Raw genomic sequence first — 21,154 nt, 5'->3', positions numbered from 1 at the left:
ATTAAGTTGACATCACCTACCGTGATCTTTTTGTGATCAGGAAACTCGAGGCCAAAATAGTCACCTTCCACGAGGTTGAGGTGGTTGCAAACTGCATCCAGCAGCACCTTCCCAGGAGCTCTTTGCTGCGAGCAGAAACAACAGGGGTTATCCCTGAGGCAGGCACGGATGAAAACAAACCACAGCTCCTTGCTGCAGGAAACCTCTGGATTCCTAAGACTGCGGGTCCTTCACAGCTTGCCACCGCCCACCTCCGTGACACCCTGAACACCAGCCCCATCCACACCTCCATATCCCAGCACCTGCTGTTCCCAAAATTGGATGCAAATCTCTTAGCATTTTCTTCCTACTCCAATCCCAAGCATCACTCCTCCCCCCTTATTCAATTAATCGACTATTTTTTTAGAGTAGTTTGAGGCTTACAAAAAGTTGAGCAAAAACTTCTTCCCACTACACAGTGTCCCCTGTTATTAACATTGGTGGTAGAGATTTGCTACAGTTGTGGAGCCAATATTGATAACAGTATCATCACTCACACTCCATAGCTCACATAAGGCTCACTCCATGTGCCGTAAAGTTCTATGACAAATGTGTTATGACCTGTCTGCATTACAGTATCATACAGAATAGTTTCACTGCATTATATGAATTTCACCCTAAAAATCCTCTGTGTTCCAGCTATTCCTCCTTCCCTCCCTCCTAATCCCTGGCGACCACCGATCTTACTGTCTCTATAGTTTGCCTCTCCCAGAATGTCATCTAGCTGGACTCATACAGTATGTAGCCTTTGCAGACTGCCTTCTTTCATTCAGTAGTATGCATATAAGTTCCTTCTGTGCCTTTTTGGTTTTTTGTTTTGTTTTGTTTTGTTTTGTTTTTGAGACAGAGTTTTGCTCTTGTTGCCCAGGCTGGAGTGCAATGGTGTGATCTCAGCTCTGAGCCCTCACTGCAACCTCCGCCTCCCGGGTTCAACTGATTCTCCTGCCTCAGCCTCCGGAGTAGCTGGGATTACAGGCATGCGCCACCACGCCAAGCTAATTTTATATTTTTAGTAGAGACGGGGTTTCTCCATGTTGGTCAAGCTAGTCTCGAACTCCCGACCTCAGGTGATCCACCTCCCTCAGCCTCCCAAAGTGCTGGGATTACAGGCATGAGCCACCGTGACCCGCCCCCTCTGTGTCTTTTTATGACTTGGTAGCTTATTTATTTATTGAGACAGAGTCTTGCTTTTGTCACCCACGCTGGAGTGCAATGGCGCGATCTTGGCTCACTGCAACCTCCGCCTCCCGGGTTCAACTGATTCTCTTGCCTCAGCCTCTGGAGTAGCTAGGATTACAGGCACCTGCCACCATGCCCAGCTAATTTTTTGTATTTTTAGTAGAGACAGGGTTTCACCATGTTGGCCAGGCTGGTCTCGAACTCCTGACTTCAGGTGATCCACCTGCCTCAGCCTCCCAAAGTGCTGGGATTACAAGTACGAGCCACCGCACCCAGCCAGTTTGTTTATTTTTACTGTGGAATAATATTCCACTGTCTGGATGTAATACAGTTTATTCACCTACTGAAGGACATTTTGGTTGCTTCCAGTTTTGACAATTATGAATACAGGTGTTGTAAATATTTCTGGACAAGTTTTATGTGGACATTGAGTTTTCAACTCGTGACCCCAGGCCTTTTTTGTGACAGTCAAAGCCCTGTCCCTGTGCCTCTCTCCTTGTCCACAAATATGACATGGATTGTTTCCTCCTCTACATTCCTGTAGCACTCTGTGCAGTATCTCATCGAGACTATACCCACATTGAAGGGAAAGGCCATATTTTTTTCATCCCTGTATCCACAATGCCTAGAGACCAACCAATTTTGTTGAATGAACAAATCAATAAAAGTTATCCATTCCACTGTATTATAGATGGTTTAGTACCTATGTGTCTATGTCCCCAATTAGTATCAGGGCACTTGTTCAATTCTGTATTCCTATTGCCTACCACAGCACCTGGCAATCAATCAATGTCTGCTGAAATCAATACTATTCATGCATTTTCTATATACTGGATCTATAGGGAAAGGGATTATATATAAGAACCCATGTTCTACCCTAAAGAGCTTAGAATCATATGCCTTAGTTTCTCTTCACTATGTACATTCCCAGTGACTGATAGTAAAATGGATCAATTCCACCACATAGGTCAAATCTTGGGAGACAAATGCTTTCACGACATTGCCATTCAGTTACTTATTTTTGTTGTTGCTGTTGTTTGTTTTTGTTTTTTTGAAACGAAGTTTCCCTCTTTCACCCAGGTTAGACTGCAGTGGCATGATCTTGGCTCACTGCAACCTCCACCTTCCGGGTTTAAGTGATTCTCCTGCCTCAGCTTCCCAGGTAGCTGGGATTACAGGCACCTGCCACCACGCCCGGCTAATTTTTGTATTTTTAGTAGAGATGGGGTTTCACCATATTGACCAGGCTGGTCTCGAACTCCTGACCTCGTCATCGGCCCGCCTCAGCCTCCCAAAGTGCTGGGAGTGCAGGTGTGAGCTACTGCACCCAGCCCACAGTTACTTGTTTTATACTTCTCACCTCTTCCCTGAGAACAGAGCATTTTAGGAACCAATTAGTAACCTAAGTTACTAAGTGAGTGACAGCAGGAGTCACTCAGTGACAGCAGGAGACTGAGTGACAGCAGGAGTCAAGGTCCGCCAAGTACACGGATGGACACATCCATGAGCCTGTACCAGCATGAAACAGAGGAGCCAAGAAAGATGCTGCTTGATGTTCAACATTACTTTTTTTTTTAACAGATGACGCTTTACACCCCCACACTCACCCTCACTGCAATCCAGAAGATACACATTGTCCACAGATGATCCCAAACTCTCCAAGCTCTAGATCTTAAATGCCTGACAGTGGCAGAATCACGTCACCTGCAGGAATGTCAGGAGTCACATGTGATTGCGTGGAACCCCCATTCTTCCCTGCCAAGCTCTCCTCTTCTCCAGGCACGCTTATCCAGAGGAAATGGGTCAGGAGAGCAGAGTGGAACACTGGTCACCAATCTTATCTTCCACCACTTTGCTATAGCAATGTGCCCTGTTTCCGACACACAGGGTCAGACAAGCATTTCCCAGGTCAGTTAATGTAGGGAGCGATATGCTGCTCCATTCCAGTCCCTAATCTTGGGTTTGAGTCCCCACACCAGCTGCCAAGAGCTGCATGGTTAACTTATGCACAGCAACTTATTCGGGGTCTACCTCTCACTCCAATAAAATCTGCAGACATTAATAAGAACATTACAGGCCAGGTGCAGACCACGCTTGTAATCTCAGCACTTTGGGAGGCCAAGGCGGGTGGATGATTTGAGGTCAGGAGTTTCGAGACCAGCCTGGCCAACATGCTGAAACCCCATCTCTACTACAAATACAAAAATTACCCGGGTGTGGTGGTGGGCGCCTGTAATCCCAGCTACTCAGGAGGCTGAGGCAGGAGAATTGCTTGAACCTGGGAGGCGGAGGTTGCAGTGAGCCGAGATCACACCACTGCACTCCAGCCTGGAAAAAAAGAACATTATAAAAATGGACCAAAGGATAAGAACTTGTGGAAGAATTCCCATACTGTGAGATTTTCTTTTAAAGGAAGAACACATTCCAGTTTCAGAAACTTCTTTCTCATAACTCTTAATATTTCCTATTTGTGATGAAAATAAACCACCAATTATCTGACCAGCTGGCAAGCACTCATGTTTCCCAAAGAATTCTGGGAACTAAAGGAATTTGATAACTTCATCTAGATTTACAGAGTCTGGGAAATGAGACCTAACAATTCAACACTAGAAATCTCAAAAAGTTAAAAAAAAAACTAATACACAATGTATTTTTTTTTTTTTTTTTTTTTTTGAGATGGAGTCTCGCTCTGTCACCCAGGCTGGAGTACACTGGCGCCATCTTGGCTCACTGCAAGCTCCGCCTCCCGGGTTCACACCATTCTCCTGCCTCAGCCTCCCGAGTAGCTGGGACTACAGGCACCTGCCACCATGCCCGGCTAATTTTTTGTATTTTTAGTAGAGAGGGGGTTTCACCTTGTTAGCTAGGATGGTCTCGATCTCCTGACCTCATGATCCGCCAGCCTCGGCCTCCCAAAGTGCTGGGATTACTGGCGTGAGCCACCGAGCCCGGCTATAATGGATGTCTTTATGGACGTGGTGTTTTAGAAGTGCTTTAGAAGAGGGGAGAGGGAGAGTTACCATCTACACTGGGTACTTCGCGGAGTCAGCAGCGGTTTCTATGAATGTATGGAGTGCTTTTGGTGATAATATGAGGGCGTGTTGAGTCCTAGAACCTGCAGCCTTGCCACCCCAGCACTGCACACTCCTTAGGGCCTGTCAGAGACAAGTGAAACAATGATGATTAACTAGCTGCATTGTCATGAGTTTGCAGTAAAGACTTAGGATCTAGCTCATAAATCACAGGTCAATCCTTAAAATTGTTAAAATTATTTTATACAAAATGTTTATAGAAAATGACTTTTCTTTGGCATCAAATTTTTTATAGGGCGATGTCAACTTAATAGTTTCAGTAGTATCTTTATAGCTTCTAAAATTCATCTGTAAAATAGATGTCCATAAAGCATTATACCAATTCCCCTGTGAATGCTGGCTATATCTATGGTTGTAAGGAAACTCCATATGTAACATCACTGGAATTTACAAGGGCTTAAATGCACCCACTACATGACAATGGCATGGGTAAATGGCACTACAATGGTGATATGGTTTGGCTCTGTGTCCCCACCCAAATCTCATGTTGAATTGTAACTCCCAATGTTGGGGGAAGGACCTGGTGGGAGGTAGCTGGATCATGGGGGCAGATTTCCCCCTTGCTATTCTCCTGATAATGAGGAGGTCTCATGAGATCTGATGGTTTAAAAGCATGTGGCACCTCCTCCTTTGTGCTCTCTCTCTCTTCTGCTCCACCATGGTAAAACGTGCTTATTCTCCTTCACCTTCTACCATGATTGTAAGTTTCCTGAGGCCTCCCAGCCACGCTTCCTGAAGAGCCTTGTGGAACTGGGAGTCAAGTAAACCTCTTTTCTACATAAATCACCCAATCTCAGGTGGTTCTTTATGGCACCAGGAGAATGGACGAATACAAATGTGCTACATGGACTGTGCATTAACACCCCAATGTGCACCGGGCAGCTAAGCCTAAAGTGCTTCCAGACATAAAGATACCCTGATGGTCAAGGACCTCCTTCATCTTCCTTTCTTTTAGAAAGGGGTCCTGAACTATCTAAGTGTGTCAACGCACACCAGGTGAAAGCCTGCTTCTGAGGAAGCTTCTCGGAGAAGCAAGGCAGAGAAAGAGCTTGTATTTCATTAAGAAAATGATTCTTCCTTCTGTTCCTATAGTAAGTTTATTTCATCAGCTGGCAGCATCATTTCTCTGTACTTATTCCCAGTGAGTTTTTGAACTTCACTCTGAAGGTAATTCTGTTCCATGTCACATCCCAGAATGCAAAATGGTGCAGCCACTATGGAAAAACAGTACGGCAGTTTCCCAAAATAACAAAGATAGTCTTATCCTAGGATACAGCAATCCCACTTCTCAGTATACAACGAAAATAACTGAAAGCAGGGTTTTGTAAATCCACGTTCACAGAAGAATTATTCACAATAGCCGAAAGCTAGAAGCAACCCAGGTGTCCACTGCTGAATGAATGGATAAGCAGTATGAGGAGGACGATTACAAACAGTGGAGGATGATGCAGCCTTCAAAAGAAAGGAGATCCAGGAACATGCTACATCATGAATGAAATTTACAGACACTATTCTAAGTGAAATGAGCCAGTCATCAAAGGACAAGTACTGGATGATTCCACTTCCGTGAGGTACCTAGAGCAGGCAAATTCATAGAGACAGAAAGTAGAATGGGAGTTGTCAGGGGCTTTGGGGAGAGGGAATGGGGAGTTAGTGATTAATGGGATCAGAGCTTCAGTTTTGCAAGGTAAGAAGAGTTCTAGAGATGGATGGTGGTGATAATCGCACAACAATGAGAATGTACTTAATGTATTTAGTGCCCCTGAGTGAATGTACTTAATGCCCCTGAACTACACATGTCAAAACGGTAAATTTTGTTACAGGTGTTTTACCACAATTTAAAAAATGCAGACGGGAGAAAAAGTAGTTGAGGAATGGGGCTCACATCTATAAACAATTGAAAACGGTTATTCACAATGCAATCTGTTAACACTACTTTTAAAAATAAGAAAAAAAAGAATCTATTTTCTTTACATGAGATCTCAGAAAAATATTATGAGGTAGGGTAGGACCTTATCACATGAGGAAAATGGGTGAGCATCCATGTGTATGCACTAAATAATTGCTAATATTTCTTTACACAAAGAGCTCTTTTATATGTCTGGCAAAAAAAGGAATAAACTGAACATCTTTGGAAATAATGGCAAATTATGCATTTGGGGCAGGCTTTGCACTGAAAGCCAATGATGAGATTCAAAAGCCACAAATCCACTAGCCTTTTATTGCTAAAAAACCAAACCTGTAAACAAGTCAAGTTTGAATGGGGAAAAGGTGGAAACAGCACAGATTAAGCTGACAGAACTCAAGAAAAAAGGCCCTGTGGAAAATTCATCAGTAAAAGTATTTTCTTAAAGGCTAACTTACTTCAAAACACACACATACACACACACACACACACACACACGGCTACACAGACTATTATACACAAGGAAGGAAAACCCACTTATCTAGGCATCATTTGAAAACCCATATATATGAGTAATGGTTTAATATGAGAAGGATCTGATGACAAATGAATGTTTTGTTGTTTTTCCAAAAAAAAGTAATTATTTCTGTTATTTAAACATTTTTTTGGAGACAGTGTATTGCTGTCGCCTTGGCTGGAGTGCAGGGGCACCACTGTAGCTCACTGCAACCTCAATCTCTGGGCTCAAGAGATCTTCTCACCTCAGCCTCCCAAGAACCTGGGACTACAGGAGCGCAAAACCTCATCTGGCTAATGTTTTTATTTTTATTTTTAGTAGAGATGAGGTCTTGCTATGTTGCCCAGGCTGGTCTCAAACTCCTGAGCTCAGCTGATCATCCTGCCTCGGCCTCCCAAAGTGCTAGGATTATAGGTGTCAGCCACTGCACCTGGCCTAAATGAATGTTTATGATGTCCTCAAGGGTTTGTGCTGGGGGTGGGGGTAGATCTCTAAGGCTCCCATCAGCTGTAAGAAACCACCCCATTCACTACCAGGCTCAATCACAATATTCCTGAAGTGTTCTCCTTATAAGAGGCCAAATAGTCATTATAATGTTCTACTTTGGATAACAAACCAGCAATTCGTGAAACTATGTAATGAAATTTTTGTCCTTTTTTTTTTTAATGGCTACTTTTAATGATGCTCTAAAAGGCAGCTGAATTTTAATCTAGTGCACAAACCAGTTGGCTGGCTCCATGCTCTGTGTCCCTGTTGCCTTCCCCGTCCTCAATTGGCTTTTCATTGGAGCCTATAAAATTAAATTTAGGAGGAGGTTTACATTCGTGGGAAAGCCTGGCAAGTATGCATTGAATACTAAATAGCATGCATGTTCACACAGCACTTCAAGCTATTACAAATTGTGACTCAAAGTTGCTCCAGTTTACTGTGACTTTAAAACATTTCTAGGCCGGGCACGGCGGCTCACACCTGTAATCCCAGCACTTTGGGAGGCCAAGGGGGGTGAATCACCTGAGGCCAGGAGTTCGAGACCAGTCTGGCCAACATGGCAAAACCCCATCTCTACTAAAAATACAAAAAAATTATCTGGGCATGGTGGCATGCGCCTGTAGTCCCAGCTACTTGGGAGGCTGAAGCAGGAGAATTGCTTGAACCCGGGAGGCAGAGGTTGCAGAGTGCCAAGATCACGCAACTGCACTCCAGCCCAGGCGACAGAGTGAGACTCCCTGTCTCAAAACAAACAAAAACAACAACAACAAAAACATTTCTATGTCTTCAGTTTATTTCTGTAACAAAGTTTTAAGCAGGAGTATGTTTTGTTCTTTTCTAAAAGAATAAAGACACCATTCCTTCTGTAGGTTGGGAGTATATTCTCCCTCTCCCTACCACATTAAATCATCTAAATCAATTAATTCCCTACCTGAGAGAGCTAAAGTACTGCCTTGTGGAAATCATCTCATAGACAGAACTCGATAATGTTTGACCAGGTTTACAAGGTTTGCATCTCCTGGGGTTACAGAGAGCCGTTTCGGGAAGTGTTTCATTTTTGCTGTTTTGGGATTAGCGTAACCATGACAACAAAGGCATGCTCTCACTCAGTAGAAGGGAATGGCTGCTCTCAAAGGCCTTGTGCCCTTCTCCCTACCACTGATACCTATCAGAATATTGTTCAAAATCCTATAACCCACCAACCCTCGACCCATCTCATCTTAGGGCATCACAATGTCACAGATTTTCCTACAGCCCTTTGGCAGATTTTGACCAGGTGGGCAGAGGTATGAGTAACTATGACAGCTTGAGGAGGCTGGGGTGTATTTATCAAGCAAGCTGCAGTGTGCAGTCACTATGCTAAGGAGACAGAAAGGAAAGCAAGAAGATTAGCGTCTCTCTTTGGGTCAGGGATATGGTTTGGCTGTGTCTCCACCCAAATCTCATCTTGAATTGTAGCTCCCACAATTCCCATGTGTTGTGGGAGGAACCCTGTGGGAGGTGATTGAATCATGGGAACAGATCTTTCCCATGCTGTTCCCGTGATAGTAAGTCTCACAAGATCTGATGGTTTTATAAGGAGAAGTTTTTCTGCAAAAGCTCTCTCTTTGCCTGCTGCCATCCATGTAAGACATGACTTGCTCCTCCTTGCCTTCTGCCATGATTGTAAGGCCTCCCCAGCCATGTGGAACTGTGGGTCCATTAAGCCGCTTTCCTGTATAAATTACCCAGTCTCAAGTATGTCTTTATTAACAGCGTGAAAATGGACAAATTCCATCGATGATTACAAAAATAACCAGCTAAATTGGAGTACATGGTAAGTGGCATGTTAGAGGAACTAGCAAAAAGCCATAGAAAGTCAGAGAATAGAGCAACTAGCTATTCTCCCTGATAGTGGTCTTTGAGCGTGGAGTACCTAATGTGTTTTTAGAAGTGGCCCATTCGAATGGGTCTTGAAGGATGAGTAGGAGTTTGCTAGAACACATATGGAAACGTGATGACTTAGTCTGCTCAGGTGGACATAACCAAACACTATGCACTGGGTGGCTTAAACAACAGAAATTGACGTTTTCACAGTTCTGGAGGGTGTGAAGTCTACACTCAAGGTACAAGCTGATCTGGTTCTCTGAGGGTTCCCTGCCTGGCTTGCAGATGGCCACCTTCTCCTTGGGTCCTCACATGGCTGAGTGACAGCAAGCGAGAGCTCGCTGATATCTCTTCTCCTAAGGTCACTAGTTCTATCAGATCAGAGGTCCATCCTCATGACCTCATTTTACCTTAATTACTGTACTTCTTTACTCCAAATACAGCCACATGGTGGGTAGGGCATCAATAAATTAATTAAGGTGGGGAGTACAATTTAGTCCACAGCACATGAGTCATGAAAGGGCTAGAGATGCTATTTTATGCTATTATTATCTCCCTTTTAAGACTAATGTGAGAATTCAATGAAACCATGACCACAAAGTACCTAGCAAAAGGCCTGGCACACGACACACATTCTTTATTATTGCTGCCACCGTGATGGTGAAGGGAAATGGAAATTCACAGAATGAATGACAAGCGATGAGTTGACACTGAAAGGAGGTCCCACTTCTCACCCCAAAGGCGTGTATCTGCAACATCCCGAGTGGAACCCATTAGTACAGCAGCGTATCACAGGGCTGAGTCCCTGGGGCAGAGTCCCCAGAGGGTTGCTGCTTGCAGTCACCTTGGAATTCAGCTGGAGGTGACAGAGAGCTAGGCTCTTCCAAACAGATGTGCCCGTGGGTCTCCTTTGGACGCTGATAAGCCGCAGATGCTGATTCCAGAGGCCCCAGAATCTGTATTTCCGACAAACTTCCAAAGAATGCTGCTGCTGGGGCAAGGACCAGGTTTCAGTGGCCAAGTGCCAGACACATGGATGAGATACTATCAGTGACATGGGGTCCTCTGAGGCCAGGGTGGCTGCATCTGGGGTTTCTCACTCTGATTTCCATCTGAGGCTAACATCAAGCCAAAGATGCATCCACAGTAAAAGATACCAAACCTGGGCTGGGTGCAGTGGCTCACACCTGTAATCCCAGCACTTTGAGTATCACTTGAGTTATAAGACCAGCTTGGGCAATGTAGTGAGACCCCCATCTCTATAAATTTTTTTTAAAAATTAGCAGGTAGAGATCGGAGGGAGGCAGCTGCTAGCCAAGGGACACCAGGGACCACCAGCCACCCTAAAAGCCAAAAGAACCCGGGAAGGAGTCTACTCAGAGTCTCTGAGGAGGCACAGTCCTCATGACCCCTTCAGCTCTGACTTCTTGCCTCCAGAACAGTGAAAGAATACACTTCTGCTGTTGTTGGCCACTTGGCTTGTAGTACTTCGTTGTGGCAGCCCTAGAAAGTAAAAGCTGCCTTAGGGACGGCCTCATCACCTGTTCCTTTGCCACGGGTGTGCAGGAACAATGCAGTTGGGTTGAGCAGTTTTCCTTCTGAATAAACAGATTACAGTGCAGTAATAACCCTGTTAGTGGATTTCGAACCATATAAAAATTGTGGCCTTCAAAATTTCTCTATCTTGATCTTCAAATATACTCAGCAAATAGTAGACTCATTATGGGAGGTGATCTATTTTTCTTACTGCTAAAAGGCATTCTTCTTTTGATTGTTTTGCTCTAGGTGCAAACAATACTCCACAATTGAAATATTTTCAGTTGAAATATTTTCAATTCTCTTTACAAAATATTTTCTCTTTGGAGACCCTGCCCCTACAGCCTGGTTAGGTGGGAGGGGTCAGATGCCAGGCCCAGAATCACACCAAGTCCCCACTGCCCACCCAGGACAGCCTCTACCTCAGCCCAGCCCTTCCTAGCTCCCAGGCTCCTGTGAAAATCTGTCAATAAGAGCACAGTTTGAGAAATTCCACAGGAACTCGCCTATCTGTCCGGAAATGCATATTTTTCCTAGAAAGATTAGCACAAGGCTACTGCCAGACACGGCTTAATACAAACCAGGAGACAAATGTCAGGTTGTGGCTAAATGTGGCAGGCTGAACACAGGAGCTTATCTCCTGGGCATCAGGAAAGCCTACTGCAACAACAGTGAAAGAATTAAAAAGGAAAGGGCAAAGTGGCTCATGTCTATAATCCCAGCACTTTGGGAGGCCAAGGTGGAAGGATCACTAGAGGCCAGGAGTTTGAGACTAGCCTGGGAAACATAGTGAGACCTCATCTCTACAAAAATAAACTTAGTTGGGCATAATGGTCTCAGCTGCTCAGGGGCTGCGGTGGGAGGATGGCTGGAGCCTGGGAGCTGGAGACTGCAGTGCTATGATCATGCCACTTCACTCCAGCCTGGACAAAGTAAGACCCTGTCTCAAAAATAATAATAATCATCATCATCATCATTAAAAGGGGGAAAGGAATAAATTCATAGAAAAGAGAGCAAATGAAAGAGCAGACAGAGTTCCCCCAAATTGTGAAAGGTGACCAACAAGAAAGGAAAAATCTAGTCACAGAGGAGAGGAGGAAGAGTCAGCAACAGGAGGTGGTCACATTACACAGAGTGCCCCAAAAGACATGGGAGATGCCAGGTACTTCCAATAATGCAGGAAGAGGGGAAAACTTTTAGAAATACTGTAATTTATACCCACAGATAGCTAAGAGTTTATAACTTTAAACAAAACACAGAAACTTATAAAAAGGAACATTTGAATAACAAGAAAGAGCTCTTAGAGATTAAAAAAAAAAATAAGAGAAACAAAAATTTCACTAGAAGATTTTAAAGTTGAGAACTCCCCTAGAAGCTAGACTTGAAGGTAAACAGATGGGAAAGAAAAGAGGATGTAAGACATTTAGAGCCACAAGTCAAGAGCTTCAACATCTGAGTAACATGACTTCTAGACAGAGAGACGCCAGAGGAAAGGAAATTAGGAATGAGTAAAGCTCATCTCAAGGCAAATTTTTGGGAAATCTGAAAGACAAGGAACGAAAGGAAGATTGTAAAAGTTACGAGAGAGAAAATCAGAATGGCTCAGGGCTTAGTGAAACAGGAGAATTCCCTGGATCCCTTTAGGGGACCTGCCATAGGGGTGTGGCTTGCTTACTCAGCCACCAGGTTCAAACCCCTCGCAAGTGGGTGCTGGGGCCAAAGCAAGCAGCTTTTGGGCTCTGGCCCCAAGGTAGTCTCTAGGGGTGTAAATGCTCTTTTAGCAGTTGCTGTCTGAGGATGTCCAAGTGTTAACCAGCTCAGTGGAGAGTCAGAGTGACAGCCTTTTATACCCTGCCCTCTTGGTACCCAAGTTCTTGTCCAGCATCCCGGAAGAACCAGGTCACAGGGACTTGAAGGGTGGTGAATGTGGAGGTTTTTATTAAGTGGTGGAAGTGGCTCTCAGCAGAAGGGGAGCTGGAAAGGGGATGGTGCGGAAAGAAGGTGATCTTTCCCTGAAGCCAGGCCAACTCCAGCAGGATTCCTCTCCAATGTCCTGACGTCTGAAGTTAAGCCGCATCTATCTCTAGTCGCTGACACTCAGTTGCTTCTTCTCCTCTCAATGTTCAGCTGCTTGTCCCTCTGCCAGCTGAGGTCTGGGGTTTACATGGGCACAGGATAGGAGGGTGGAGTGGGCCAAAATGCAACACTCCGGCACGAAAACAGGAATGCCTGTTCTCTTTTAGGGCTGTGGGTCCAGGCTTGAGGGTAGAGCCCCTGCCAGGGACCCTGCCCTCCTGCCTCCTGTCCGTATCAAAAGTATAGTAGAAGCCAGAACAGGATGTTCCTACCTTTTTCACTTTCCAGACATCAGCAGTAACATTTGTGTAAATCTGGACACTTGAGACCAGATGCAATGCTCTGGGGCTTTACCCTGTGGGCAGAAGGGATCGATACACCTGCACACCTGCACCTCAGCTCTGCTGTATCTACTGGGACTTTCCAGGCTGGAGGACAAAGGAGTGCCCAAAGTCACACTCACTGGAGGCAAGCTACTTCTTGTGCCTCAGTTTCCTCTTACATAAAATGGACGTAAAGATTGAACCACTTCATTGGGTCACTGTAAGGATTAAGCGACTTAGTATACACCATGCCCTTAGAACGGCATCCAGACTAGGCGAGCTCTAATGGGTATTTGGGATGATGATGATGATGTGGAGAAGGAGAAGTTGGAGGAGGAAAAATTAAATGATTCAAAAGCTCAACGGCAGACCGGATGGCACCCTCGTCAGGAAACTGCGATCACCACTGACAAGAACTAAAACTTTAAATCCAAACCCTGGGGAGCTGGAACAAGGCTTTCATTCTGGGGCAAAGTAGCTAAATGTTTAGGCCTGCCCATCGGTTCTGCCCACAAATGCTGCAATTCTTCCTGCTTGCTGTGGCTCTAGGGGCGGCCACGCTGCCCCTGAGGACACACTGTCTCCTTGTTCCCCTCGGCACTAAGTCCCAGCGTTCAGAACCCTTGTTAAACACACTTCGGATTAGGTTTCAGAGTCCCCGACTCCAGGCCGTGAAGAGAATGGGCCCTTTCAGCTCAGCTCCCTCACTATAATGGAGCAACGACACAACCACGGTGTCATTAGTACACAACTCCCTCCTTCTTTCATTCCAAAACTCTGCAAAGATAGTCTGTGTGTGTGCGTGTGCGTGTGTATACGTACGTACGTGTGGGGGATTTTACTGCTTTCTTGAAGACCTGGTATGAAGCAAGCAACAGAAACAAAAACATTTAGGGGAGAATCCAGCTCTTCATAGTGCTAGGTTTGTCATCTCCTGATCTTGAGTAATTCATTCTCTTTTCATCCCTTTTAGAAGTAGATGAATAAAAAATTTTAAAATTTATCTAAATTAAAAAATCATCTTGACACCTTGATACTTTAATATCTATTAGGCAGAGAATAAAATATCACACAAAAACTGAACAAGGCAAGTATAAACCAGATGATGGCTGCTTGTAGAAAGGAGGACACCACTTCCAGTGAGAGCAAAAGATGTGTCTTTTTCCTCATGTCTAGTAAGATTGGCACTTTTCTCCTTGGGCTCAGTGGTCTAATGAAGTCACAAAAGCGCATTCAGCCCACTGAACCTGAATCTTTAGAAAACACACCTGATATCATATACTAATACTTGGCTTCCAAAACTGTTATTCCAAAGGAAGGTCGAAAGTAGAAATTGTGTTGAAATTAGTCCCGTGACTCGGCAGAAAGGTGAAGACTTTGTAAAACAAAGCCACCAATGACACCTGTGGTTCCCATTCTCATCTTCCATCATATATGCAGGCGAAGTTCTTCAACCTTGTCTCTGAAACACAGCTTTTCCCCAAGAACCGATCTTACGTGAATGAAAAATTATTCTGTTTACAGACACTTTCTACAGAAAATATTTTTTAACATTTTTTTCAAATAGTCAGTTGGGAGAATGGGAAGATTTTCTTACCCCTTAGAAGGAGACTTTAATGTTTTTATGCAAAAGGCTTTTAAATTAAAAATCCATGAATCAAACTGAAGTATGAAAACACAGCTTTCCAGATCCTTTAAGAATTCTTAGCTCTTTAGTTTCCAGAAAACTTCCCAAACATTTTTACTTTTCATTCTTTTTTTAAAATGTACTTTTCAGGTTTAATATTCTGTTAACCGTGGGAGTGAGTGGGGGTGGGGGTGGGCTTCAGCTCCAGCTTTGTGTTCTGCAAAGAGGTCAGAGTTCTAACCAGATACGTGGTATTTATTCTCCTTTGAAAAGCTGGAAAGCTCAGATTAATATGGAAAAGCACTTTACAAACAGGTATATAACAAAAGTACAATCATATCCAACAGACACAGAAAGGAGAATGGTGGTTGTGGGGCTGGGGGTGGAGGAGGGGGAGCGGGGAGTGGGGAGTTTGTGTTTAATGGGGACAGAGTTTCAGTTTGGGGAGATGAAAAAGTTCTGGAGAGGTGGGGATGGCTGAGCAACAACATAAACATACTTAATACCACTGAACTGTACACTTAGAATGGTTAAAATGGTAAAGTTATGTTATGTATATTTTACCACAATAAAAAAATGGGAAAAAAGCATATCCAAAAATACTGACAATCTACAAGACGGAATGGTAAACTGGGTGGGTGTGGGGAGGGTAGAAAAAGTCAAGCACTATAAAAAGTATTTTCATTATAAAGATGGAGGGAAAACTAACTTTGATGTCATTTTCAACAGATGAAGCTATTAGTATTAGGTGCAAAACTGTGGGAGATATTTGGGAACAGCACAGAATAGGGCAAGGCAGGGGTTCTAGGCTCATCACGTCAGGACTTTGAAGCTGGCTTCACTTACTAGCTGTGGGGCTCAAGCAGGTCTCCTGGCCTGCCTGGACACTGGCTCTCCCATCTGAACAACGGAATGATGATGTCCCATAAAGGAGTCGGTGTGAGAGTTAAATGAAGGAAATACATATAAAGTGCTAAGCACCAGTGCCACCATCCAGCACGGATTCAAGAAGTCAGTTACCCGCCTTGCTTCATTTTCAGTTGAAATATGTGTTATTTTCAACTTTTGGTAGCTATGAAAATTCCACCTTCAGTATTTTTAAACCTCATTGTACTTTAATCACTGTAAAAGAAAAAAACTTACACTTTCCCTTACATTTCACTATCTTCTGATGAGTGGCTGGGGAATGACACACTGACTAGAAGAGGAAAAAGGTGGGAAATGGAGTCTGTATGGTCCACAAATGAGGAAACCATTAAGAAGCAAAAAATGATATGGGTTCACTACGGATGGCGGTCTCTTCCCACTGAAAACTTGCTAGAGTAAGACAAAATATGAACACATAGATTCTCGATTTAGGAAAAAGAAACTTACAAATAAGCATATAACAAAAGTATATAAAGCTTATCCAACAACACTGACAGTCTAGAAGGACTAAAAGATTCTGAATTACTCAACACATTTTTTAAAAATATGAGTATCAGACAAGCAGTTTCCTTAGGTGTTAATAAACCACAGTTCTTGGAAACAAGATGGTTCTGCTTTGTTTACAACACACATTCGGTAAGCTCCGTCAAATGCAATAGAAAGGGATGCTGATCGATGGCCAGGATTTAACTAAAGAACTAATTCCAGTTGATTATAGCAGTGATTCCAAGGGCACTCTGGAAATGAGGCTTGCCTGAAAACTTCTAAACACTCATGTCCTCTGGCCCCAAACCTAGAGAGCCCCACATGCCTGAATGCTCCTGCAGTGACTGCACTGCACATACACACTTACATGTTTGTGGACACTCATGACACTCAGGAACTGGAATACCACGCAGCTTAATGACATTCTTTACCTTCTGTGAGTACCTTAATTTTTTTTTTTTTTTTTTTGAGATGGAGTCTTACTCTGTTGCCCAGGCTGGAGTGCAGTGGCGCAATCTTGGCTCATTGCAACCTCTGCCTCCCAGGTTCAAGTGATTCTCCTGCCTCAGCCTCCTGAGTAGCTGGGATTACAGGCACGTGCCACCACGCCCAGCTAATTTTTGTATTTTTAGTAGAGACAGGGTTTCACCATGTTGGTCAGGCTGGTCTCGAACTCCTGACTTCAGGTGATCCACTCGCCTCGGCCTCCCAAAGTGCTGGGAGTGAGCCACCATGCCCGGTAGATGAAATACTTTTTCTGACAATTACCTTGAATTTCTCTGCCTGCATTTAACCTTTGTCACTTACGATAACCATCTGACTTATCACATAAACGATTTCCAAATAGCTTCTCAAGTCAGCTTTATCAGAAACAGTCATCTTCTACTTTAAATCAGACATGTCATTCCTCTACTCAAAACGTTTTTCACTCAGAGTAAAAGCCACAGTCCTCACAATGGAAAAAAGGATCCCCAGTGATCTGCCCCACCCCTGTCACCTACCTGAGCTCATATCCAAATGTCCTCCCTCTGGCTCACTCCTCTCCAGCCAGGCCAGCTGTTCTCTGGCACATGAGGCACACACCCACCTCCGGGCCTTTGCACAGGCTGGAACACTCTGTTCCCAGAAATCTTTGTGGATAATTCCCTCACCTCTTTCTTAGCTTTGCTCACATCAGGTTTTCAACAGTAACGACCCTGACCACCCTACTTAAAATTACAATTTGCCCCATACCTCCATCCCTGATTCTGCTCTATTTTTTATTTTTCACTTTCACATACCACTTTCTACACCCAAAAGACATCTTCTTCTAATGTTCCTTACACATTGCCATCTTTCTCTGCTGGAAGGCACACTCCCTCGGGATATGGATTTTGTTTTGTTCACGAGAACAGCATGATGCATAGTAGGTGCTCATAAAGATTTGCTGAATGAATAAAATAATTTTCAAACCATAATTCCCATGGAGAGGCCATAATAATACAGTCTTTAACAAAAACAACTATAAGCTGGGGTCAAGATTCTAAGGCCAACTAGAGAAAATATATATATATTTGAGACAGAGTCTTGCTCTGTCGCCCAGGATGGAGTGCAGTGGTGCCATCTCAGCTCACTGGAACCTCTGCCTCCCGGGTTCAAGCGATTCTCCTGTCTCAGCCTCCCAAGTAGCTGGGATTACAGGTGCACACCAGCACAGTTGGCTAATTTTTGTATTTTTAGTAGAGATGGGGTTTCGCCATGTTGGTCAGGCTGGTCTTGAACTCCTGACCTCAAGTGATCCATCCGCCTTGCCCTCCCAAAGTGCTGGCATTACAGGCGTGAGCCACCACGCCTGGCCAAGAATATATTTTTTTATTTCAAGAAATTGTTGCTCAAAGAGATGCTGTCTGCAAAAAGCCATAAATGCTGACCATTAACAAAAGGCCAACTATATGAAAAAAAGCTTAAAAGAAACAGAGAAAACAGAGGATGACATTCTTTTGATAGGGAAACATGTTAACTTCTACAACAATGCACAACAAAACTAGTCATGTGATGGTCACACAGGAAAAGAAACACCTAGGGGAAGTTTAAACTTGCAGAATGAACGTGTCACATCACAAGCTGTGATTGGCAGTGCAGTGTTTCTACAATATCCTGCAGGTGGCTTTTAAGAAAAAAAAAATATATGACTCCATCGATGTGTTGAGTTTTTCCGGATTCAGCGCTCTTGGAGTACAGGAGGCCCCTCCCTTATCCTCGGTCTTGCTTTCTCTGGTTTCAGTTACTCTTGGTCAATTATAAATGGAAAATTTTAAATGGAAAATTTCAGAAATAATCCCTAAGTTTTGAATTTCCCACTGTTCTGAGTAGTGAGGAAATCTCTCTCCGTCCTTTCTGTCCCGCCCTGGACATAACTTCTCCCTTCACCCAGCAGATCCAGGCTGTCCATGCTCAAGGGCCACCTCGGTGAGCAGATCAGCTTTCGAGATACTGCAGTGCCTGTGTTCAAGTCTCCCTGAATTTACTCCCTAATGGTCCCAAAAAGCAGTAATGCTGACAACAGGGGTATGTCAAAGCAAAGCCTTAGAGTGCTTTTTTTTTTTTTTTTTTTTTTTTTAAGCAAAAAGGCCAAAAGTTCTTGACTTAATGAAGAAAGAAAAAGAGTCATGTGCTGAGGTTGCTAAGATCTGCAGTAAGAATGAATCTTCCATCTGGGAAATTGTGAAGAAGGAAAAAGAAATTAATGCTACTTTTGCCATCGCACCTCAAACTGCAGAAGTTACAGCCACAGTGCATGATAAGTGCTTAGTTAAGATGGAAAAGGCATTATACTTGTTGAAGACATGAACAGCAAGAACGAAAAATAAAATCCTAAGGCTCTGAACCCACCGAACAGACCCTCCGCTTGGCCAAGGGGACCCCAGAGTAAGCTTAAAGCTGGGTCTGTGGCTGTGAGGGGATGGGAGGTCCGAGGAGCCTGGTTACACCCCCACCCTTGCTTGCTGAAGGCCACAGGCTTTCTTCCCTAATGCCAACAAAAGCCAGTTCTTTCCAAAGATTCCAACTAGGACTTAACCAACAGACTGACACCACCCCTCCCTGTTGCGATGTCAATGAAACAACAAACCAGCATTCCACCAGCCTGTGGTGGGTGTGCAGTGAGGGCCTGTGTGTCCTCAGCTTCAGCTTAACACATTAGAGTCCAGAAAACTCTGCCCTCGGATCACGCTAACGCTGCCATGTTTTGAACATGGGACCTGTGAATCTCAATTGCGTGTGCATGGTTCTCCTTTCATGAATATTCATGGCCTCTCCTATAGCTTATTGAATATGCCTATTACCCACCCCATTCAGCATAAATTTTTGCCTTATTCTTCCCACTCTGCAGTGTCTGTTTCTGGCTTCTGACCAGAGGCTATGCTTCCCAGGATGTCAAAATGCCCACTTTGCAGGCTGCAACCCTTTATGAGAAACAAAAAGCTCCTTTCCAAATTTACAAACTGTCTCATTCTTCGGCTGACAACAGAAACGTGTCCAGAGTGACAGCAATCAGGTCTGGTACTATCCATGGCTTCAGGCATCCACTGGGGTCTTGGAATGCATCCCCCATGGACAAGAGGGAAGGACTTTATCAGAAAGTTCAGTTCCCTTTAAACTGGCTCACCACTGAACTTTGTTGCTCTCATGTGATTGTTTTAAAATCTGGCCAAGAGAAGGAAGCCTGAGATTTAGCACATTCCATTATTAACTCATACTGGTTTTGAGTTTTTTTGCTCAGTTTAAGTCCCTTGTTATAAAGCCCTACCTTAAAGTAAACCATCCTAACAAGCACCGTTTTAATGATAATTCCCTTTTATGTAGGTATCATCACTCCAAAAGTCAGCTGTTTGAAAATTGAAGGCAAATTTAAGATATATAATAAACAACGTGGGTTTCGATGACACACTTTAAAGAAAATCCTGTCAAATTATAAACTAAATTTAGTGACATGGGCAGCCTACAGTGACCTAATGCCAGCACTGACATAAAAGCCGTATTGGAAAACAGAGAGAGGTTTCTGAAAAAACAACGCAAGCAATAAGAGCCATCTTTAAAAACAAATTTTTTTTAACACTTCTGTAATTTGATAGCATTCGAAATGTGAATCTACAGTGGTGACCTACAGCAAGGAATTTACACAAATGAAACTGGAGTGTGTCTCCTTCCATAGAGAGTTAGGGTTATTCAGAGAGACAGTATTCTACCAATTGCATGTACTCATTAAATGCATTTGGTCCACATTTATAAACAGTAACATTAGTGCTCAAAGCAAATCACATTAAAATACCAAAGGACAATAAGCACATTTTTTAAACAAATCTGTCATCTATCAAAAATTATACATGCCCTAAAAGAAGAGAGTTCAGAGGTTTGCCTAGGAATTGGACAGTTGAGACTCAATTCTAGCTGACACAGGCAGCAAAATGATCTAGTTTTAAAAGCTTAGATCTGCCTTCACCATCTAACTCGTCAACCATGTGAGATGACTTTAACATATTCTCAAGAATTATGCCAACAGAAAAGTTTATTAGAGCTGCATATCCTAGTGGGCACGTACCAGGTACTCTATTTTACAAAAACCACTGTGAAAATTACATATTGTTCTCTCCTCCCTAAAGGCATGATTAGTCCCAACTGTAGTGAATCAGGAGAGGAGATGCAGGAACCAGCACGTGTGGAAAAGAAATCAGGCAACAGATTCATAGAAACAGAAAACAGAATGGTGCTTACCAGGGGCCAAGGGAGGGGGAAATGGGAAGCTGTTGAGTGGGAACAGGGTTTCAGATTGCAGGATGAAAAAGTTCTGGACCTCTGTTTCACCGCAATGTGAAAATACGAAAAGCTACTGAACTGTATGCTTAAAAACGATGAAGGTGGTACATTTTATGTAGGTGGGTTTTTCTTTAACTAAAACAGGAAAAGAAAGCAATAAAGGCTAAATCTCCAAGTCTGAGCCTGTGAAAAAGAATGTTTCCAGAACGACATTATAGGCCAGGCTGGTTTATTAATTGCTTGGAAGAAAAATACGAAAGCAGAAACAAAACACTATAGACAGGCAACACACCTGCA

General features: G+C 43.6%; 1 protein-coding gene across 3 annotated transcripts in view; it reads right to left on the bottom strand.

Moving 5' to 3' along the window:
* FARP1 (FERM, ARH/RhoGEF and pleckstrin domain protein 1) overlaps positions 1-21,154 on the bottom strand; it is a 312,172-nt gene that overhangs the window by 106,917 nt on the left and 184,101 nt on the right. For all 3 annotated transcript variants that reach the window (XM_030813589.1, XM_030813590.1, XM_030813588.1), the window contains exon 3: positions 21-125. In XM_030813589.1, the coding sequence (XP_030669449.1) occupies positions 21-125 (105 nt within the window). The remainder of the gene's footprint in view (positions 1-20; positions 126-21,154) is intronic.

The sequence above is a fragment of the Nomascus leucogenys genome, chromosome 5 (genome assembly GCF_006542625.1).
Source record: "Nomascus leucogenys isolate Asia chromosome 5, Asia_NLE_v1, whole genome shotgun sequence".
Taxonomy (NCBI): Eukaryota; Metazoa; Chordata; class Mammalia; order Primates; family Hylobatidae; genus Nomascus; species Nomascus leucogenys.
Note: the sequence above shows the minus strand (reverse complement) of the source record. Positions and strands in the feature narration are given on the sequence as shown.